We start from the raw sequence: 6646 nt of genomic DNA, 5'->3' as shown, positions 1-6646 counted from the left end.
TTTTCCTTAGCTTTTCAGCGGTATATTATTTGTGCCATTCCGCTAAAGTTTGTAGAAAATACGTCAAAAATATGTTTTTGGCCATTTTCGAAACTGACTCAAAACTATAAAGAATTGGGAGAAATAATATATACCAAAGAGTTTCGCATTTGTTAAAGCTTTCCAACGCCATATCATTTGCTGCATTCAGACGCATGGTTAAAAAATTAGCTCGAAAATACGAATTCGATAGGACTTGTACCGTTTTCTAAATAACTTTTAAACCGTACAAAACTAGAAAACGCTTTCAAAATGATAGAGTAGCGCATTTTCATAAGCTTTCCAACGCCATACCATATGCCTCAATTGGATTAGCCGTTTAGAATAGAAATGACGTTGAAAATACGAACTCGGCTGTTCGGTTTGTGAAATTTTACGTTTTTTTCAAATTACTCTTTAACCATAGAGAATTAGAGAAAACTTCAACATGTGGAAGTAGCGGTTTTGCAGTAGCTTTCCAACGCCATATTATATGCCTCATTTCGATAAACGGTTTAGAAATGCGATCGAAAATACGATTCACGTTTTTTGTGTCAAGAAAAAACGGTTTTCAAAACTGCTCTTAAACCGCTTACATTTTGCCAAAAATTTTAGTTGGGTCATGATACTGGTGTCCATAGCTTTCCAACGATATATCGCAAGCTCCATTTGGGCAATGTTGGCAGAAGTTCAACCTAGTTCATAGGGAAGTTCAACCTAGCGAGGCAGGTCAGGTTGTGATCAGAATATTATTCTCATCCCGTGATCAGAATAGTGTTTATGTATATATATATATATATATATATAGACACACACACACACACATCTGGGCTATTCTATTACGTATAACAGAATATTATTCTGTTACCCTACTTGACTGATGAATTCAAGCGGTTGAACTAATGCTTTCTGTTGTTCCTAAAAATCGTTTTTTTACTTCAAATTTTTTTGCAAATATTTTTGTCGAAACGGGGCGTGTAATATATCGTTGGAAAGCTCTTAACATCCACATTACAATCTTATAATTTGTTTTTGCAAAATCATTATGGTTTAAGAGCAGTTTTGAAAAAACTGTTTTTTTAAACCGAAAACGTGAATCGTATTTTGGACTCAATTTTCAAACCGTTTGTCGGAATTGAGCAAATAAGATGGCGTTAGAAAGCTGGTGAAAATCCACATCTTCCATATATGTATTGTTTTTTCTAATTCTATATGATTTAAATGTAATTTGAAAAACGGTGAAATTCTGGGCGAAACGTATTTTCGTGATTTTTTGCAAACGGTTTATCGGATTGACGCAAATGATGCGGCGTTGTAAAGCTATGGAAAATGCGCAACGTTTGCATATAGACAGTTTTTTCGAATTCCTTACGGTTTAAATAGGAATTCAAATACGGTTAAAATTGGTTTTGAATGCGGTTTTTTAAAAAAGTTTATCAAAATGGGGCAAATAATATATCGTTGGATAGCTATCGAAAATGCGAAACTTAGTCATGTTGAACGTTTTCTCTACTTCGCAACCGTTTAAGAGTAATTTGGAATACGGCATGATGGATCCTGTTGTTTTCTCGTCTGAAAAGCAGAGTAGTCGTAATGATATATGTGTATGTTTGTACTGAGCTATTTTTTAGAGTAATTTTGAATGGTTCCGAAAAGGGGTACTTGTACTGATGTTTGCACGGGTTTGTACTAAGCGTGTTTTTACTAACTGGACTTTGCTCTGTTTTGCTCGTAAGTTTTCAATGGTTTATTGTATCGTCGCCCCTGTACTTGCATGGTTTATATCATCGAACTGAATGATATTTTTTTTCAAAAAGAAAATATTTTTTTATTCTTTTTTTAATTAAACTTTTGTTTACGATGATGCTCTGGACTTTTCTTGTTTTACGACTTGTACTTTTGTCATTTGAATTGCATGGGATTTCTTTTTGCTTGAACTTTTTCAAGTTAAATTTCTGTCATTTCTTTTATTCCGAACGGACCACCATTTTCCACTTGTACTGGTCAATATTTTTAATTCAACCATTTTTCCTTTCTAGAACGGACGAATATATGTTCGAGAAAAAGAGTACTTGAACGGATTTATGTATGGTTTTGTACTGAGCGTGTTTTCACATACTGAGCGTGTTTTGTGACGATATTCTAGACTTCTCTTATTTTGAACTCAGCTCCTTGAGCAACCGGCCACAAAACAAGAAGTTGTACTGTCGAGCACAACTCCTTGAGCGACCGGCCACAAAACAAGAAGTTAAGTTGTACTGTTGAGCAGGAGGTCCTCGACCCCGACCACGTAAGTACTTAGTATGACGGTGTATTTGTACTGCCCAAAAATATACACGGAAGCACAAAGTAAACATTTAAGTACATTGGCGCTCACAGGAATAATCACACGCACAAAAACTTTTTCTTTGATTTGTTAACGAACTGATGATATAAATACATAGTGAACTGCTACACTTAGTGTATGTTTTCTTGTACAAGTCATATACTGAAGCAGGGATCTAGCTCCCATGATTTGTAGAAACAAAGTGAGGGGCTTAATTTAACTCCTCTGTCCACAATCCAGTAGCATCGATAATTATGTATGTTTTTTTCCATTTGCACAATAATTATGTCCTTGTCAGTACGACTCATCAGAATTGTAAACAGCATCCTTGTCAATACGACTCCTCAGTACTAGTGCTCTTTTTTCCAGAAAAAAATGTGTTAGAATAGAAGCATTTTTCCTATATGATGTTACTTTTAATGTAAACCTTTCTTACCACGAAAATTAATGTAACAATAAGCAATGAAAGATACCTTCACGGGTGAACATACAGTTGCGAGATCACAAGTAACGTGAGGTAAAATTTTCACTAAAATTTTGTGAACAAAATACATTAAGAAACTTAGTGCAGAAACAAATATTTAAGATAATGGTGCCGGCCACGCGACCAAAGATGTCGTGTGCGCGAAATTAAGCTAATGGCCCATCATTGCGCTCATTTGTATGTAAAGCACTCGTTCGACATGAGCTCCTTTGAGGAATCTTGCATGGTCTAGAGAAAGCAAGTTTTTTGTATGTAAAGTACCGTACAGACATTTTGTGCATACTTAGTATATACTGCATGAGCTGATCACATACTCCATAATACTACAATAACAATAAATATACAAGAAATGAATGGTTCTACTTCTCCCTAATATTGAAACAAACATGAGAATCTAATCCTACAAGCCTGCAGTATGAACCAAAAAAGCCAACAAGATGAGCTGGAAAAAACCTACAAACCTGTTGATTTGTTTTTGTAAGTACATGTGCTAAACTGATATAGTTTTAGTCAATGACCTGTTGTACAATAAGTAATAGTACTGCTACTGGGTTTTATATATTTCACGAAAAATCAAACAAAGTTAAGAAAAGGCAGACGACTGCATAAGTACTAGAACTGCTACTGTTTTTGTACATGGTTTAGAAAAATCAAACCTTGTGTAATATCTACTTCAAACCTGTTGTAACAACCGCTTCCACTCTGTGGGAGCTTGTAGTACCCAAACAATCACTTTGGAAGAAATAAGCTTCCCAACCTGAATTTTTGCTGAAAGAAAAAGGCACCACAACCTCAGTGGTAAGATTATCTAAATTTCACAAGCCTTACAACAATGAAGAAACCTGAAACCAAAGGTGGCATTTTCCGTGGGAGAAGTAGAACCATTCATTTCAGGTAACAACTTCAGTTCAGGTGTGTCCCATAGAAAATTCCATAATATTTACAGAACATCTAACAAAGATCATTCAATACTGTCGCCTCTTGCTACTTTTTTCTCAGAGAAATATCTGAACCAAGACCAGTTCAACTAGCACAAGAAAACCAGTTCAACTAGCACAAGAAAACAAACTAGTTGTTGCATCTACAAAAATCTGAAATGACCATCTAACAACTAAGTTACTTACAACTAGCACATTCAAAACTGTTGCCTCATGTTGTTTTTTCTTAGAGAAAAATCTGTACTGAACATCTAACAAATAGGACACTTTGCCTCTTGCATCCGTCTGTCACATCTGGTTGCAAAGAAATAACAAATTACGAGTACAAAGAAGTAGCAACCGCAGCCTATGACTTGAGAGAGTAGTAGCTACATCCTACGGTGGCCGACTGACGCAGGTGTACTAAACTCTTTAACTTGCTCCACGACAATCTTTGAACCTCCTACAAGAAAAAAGTATATATCATACATCATATTTATTTTTATATCTTGTTCAATCATGCACCCGAAAATTTAAACACAACAAAATATCAACTTTTTGGTTCGCAAACCTCCTGCATATATATTTTGAACTGATGATCTTTCAGTCATTGCACTGTTGTTGATATGTAAAAAAAGGGCAACCTGGTGCATGTAGCTCCCGCTTGCACAGGGTCCAGGGAAGGGTCCGACCACTTTGGGTCTGCACCTGTTGTTGATATGTAATCGAACCAAAATATCACCGCTACCAAGTCTGCACCACCAAGTACCTGCATGAGTTCAGTTTTTTTATACCATAGTTCAAGGCAGTAAGGTTGCAAGTTCAAACAGTCAATGGACCAAAAATTGTTTAAACACCAATGTTGGATACGCATCAGTTTAGAATCAGACAAATCACAAGTTCAGTATCAACACAACACATGTTCAGCTACAGTTAACTTGAAATGAACGGAAAGAACAGAAGACCACACCATGTAATTTGGACATTTGGTATAGTCTAAACTCTGACCAGAACTTACAAGAAGAGGGATTATTTTTTTCAGCTAGTGGTTCGCAAGCAATTTCAGAACACCATACATTTTTTAGCTAGTGAAACATGCGACGAAGAACTGAACTCAATAAACAAGATTTTTGGAGATGAAAGAAGGCGTCGCACGTCGGGTGAACCTGCTACCCCTACTCCTGCGGACTGACGGCTCCGGTGAAGTGGAGCTGATGGAGGCGGGGTTCACGAGCAGTGGCTGGGCCCGCCGGGATTTGGCCGCCGCAGGTGATCCACACTAGGGCTCGTGGTGGAGAGGACCAGTGGAGCATAGAAACTAATATATTGGACCCATGCCCCAGAGGCCCAGAACATCAGAAGAATTTGGATCAGGTGCATAATAAATTCGCAGTGACAAGGCCTAGCTCTATATTAAAATCCATCATAACCAAGAGTTTGCGATCATTACCCGCTTAGGAAAATGTACCGCTCATAGGCTTCCAGGATCAGTACAAAGTAGTAACACCGGTAGAACATGGTAAATCCATGTTGTCTTTTTTTTTAACCAGAAAACTGAGCAAGATCTCATCCAAAAGTTTGAAAAATCATTTGCTTTCAATTCTGGTAACATTCATTTTTTCTTTCAGTTTTGCTAATTCTTTCTCATAGCTGAACTTGTACTGTAGAGTAGATGAACTCATACAGTAGAGTAGATGAACTCACAGGACAAAATTCTACATAGCAGTAATATACTGTAGCCATATTTGTACTGCCCAAACACATAGAGTAGATGAACTCATAGTACAAAATCCTACATAGATTAGATGAACTTATAGGACTGGACATTTTGAACTTACCAACTTTTGTTTTCCCTATAATCAGCTAACGAACTAAGCGTGGAGTTGGCGGCTGAATGGGAAACATGTCTATGTACCATATGCAAACGATGCAAGATTTCTTTCCTGTTGTCCGTACCTTGAAATCAGACCAAACAATTAATCAATAATTATGGAATGACAGAGCTAACATTTTTAGCTAATTATCATTTTTCCAAGAACAATAAAGCTCTTCAGTACTCCTGAAGAAACCTCAGTACTCTTGAAGAATCTACTCAACCTACAAAGACTACACCAATCGATCCATGTACCACTCGCTCCCTCATGTCCCCAAATCCATAATATGTACTAGCAGCTAAACTTAATACCGCAGACTTGTTGATGAACATCTTCCCACAGTCCACTTGTTGAATGAAGCCATGAATGCGTCCCTGAGAATAAAACAGACAAGATGAGAGGACGGTAACACATGAGTTTGAGTTCCGGTTCAGGTGTTTGTAACAAGAGTAGCCTGATACAAAGACAGGCTTCCCCATTTGAGCATGTAACAAACCTGAATCCAGGAGGCGGGTAGCTGCACGCTAGTGTTGAACGGACTCTGCTGGAAATGGTGAACGGACTGGGGTGGCTGAGGCGAACGGCTTGTGCGCCGACAAGGCAGAGGACGACGCTGGAAGCTGCAGCACATGGGATGCCACAGCCGGCTGGCATAGAAGATTAAGAGGAAGGAAGGAAGGGCGACGCCATGCGCGGCAGACAGTGAATCGGGAGATGGGGGGGCGCTGGATCCCGGCAGCGGGCATTGAACCCATCCCGTTCGCGGGCAGCAGTTGGCATCGATGGCAGCGGGGAGGGCCCGATGGCTAGGAGACTCGCGGGTAGGGGCCGGCGAACGCCCGCGGGAAGAAGCGTGGGGAGGGGACGGCAAACGCCAGCGAGGAGGCGAACAGGGAGGGGCCAGGGCCCGTCGACGAAGAGGGGCCGGTGCTCGTCGGAGGGGAGGCGCGCGGGGAGGGGCCGGCGAGCCCGTCGGAGGGGAGGCGCGCAGTGGCCGGGCGGCAGCGAGGCGCGGGGTGGCCGGGCG

At 39.7% G+C, this 6646-nt stretch overlaps 1 protein-coding gene across 9 annotated transcripts; it reads right to left on the bottom strand.

Annotated features, from left to right (window-relative positions):
- Nucleotides 1–3780: 3780 nt before the first annotated feature.
- Nucleotides 3781–6640, bottom strand: LOC119336655. Of its 9 annotated transcripts, none has more exons than XR_005162721.1 (5): nucleotides 6116–6640; nucleotides 5584–5993; nucleotides 4454–4514; nucleotides 4317–4360; nucleotides 3781–4208 (listed from the first exon to the last, which is right to left on the bottom strand). XR_005162721.1 is itself a non-coding variant. In XM_037608721.1 (4 exons), exons 1-4 carry the CDS (start codon nucleotides 6248–6250, stop codon nucleotides 4178–4180), a joined length of 354 nt encoding a protein of 117 aa, XP_037464618.1. In that variant the 5' UTR covers nucleotides 6251–6638; the 3' UTR covers nucleotides 3781–4177. The 9 variants fall into 9 exon arrangements, 3 of the variants coding, with proteins under 3 accessions (XP_037464618.1, XP_037464631.1, XP_037464625.1); XR_005162722.1 differs by having other exon boundaries at nucleotides 5931–5993; XR_005162719.1 differs by having other exon boundaries at nucleotides 4454–5993.
- Nucleotides 6641–6646: the final 6 nt, after the last annotated feature.

Source organism: Triticum dicoccoides, chromosome 1B (genome assembly GCF_002162155.2).
Source record: "Triticum dicoccoides isolate Atlit2015 ecotype Zavitan chromosome 1B, WEW_v2.0, whole genome shotgun sequence".
Classification (NCBI taxonomy): domain Eukaryota; kingdom Viridiplantae; phylum Streptophyta; class Magnoliopsida; order Poales; family Poaceae; genus Triticum; species Triticum dicoccoides.
Note: the sequence above shows the minus strand (reverse complement) of the source record. Positions and strands in the feature narration are given on the sequence as shown.

Bases quoted from the DNA above. Each gene is read 5' to 3' on its own strand.
- LOC119336655 (XM_037608721.1), bottom strand. From the start codon at position 6,250: ATGTGCTGCAGCTTCCAGCGTCGTCCTCTGCCTTGTCGGCGCACAAGC. The intron at 5,994-6,115 runs GTTTGTTACATG...TTTTATTCTCAG, and splicing joins TACCCGCCTCCTGGATTCAG to GGACGCATTCATGGCTTCAT. The intron at 4,515-5,930 runs GTATTAAGTTTA...GAACTCATGCAG, and splicing joins TGTTCATCAACAAGTCTGCG to GTACTTGGTGGTGCAGACTT.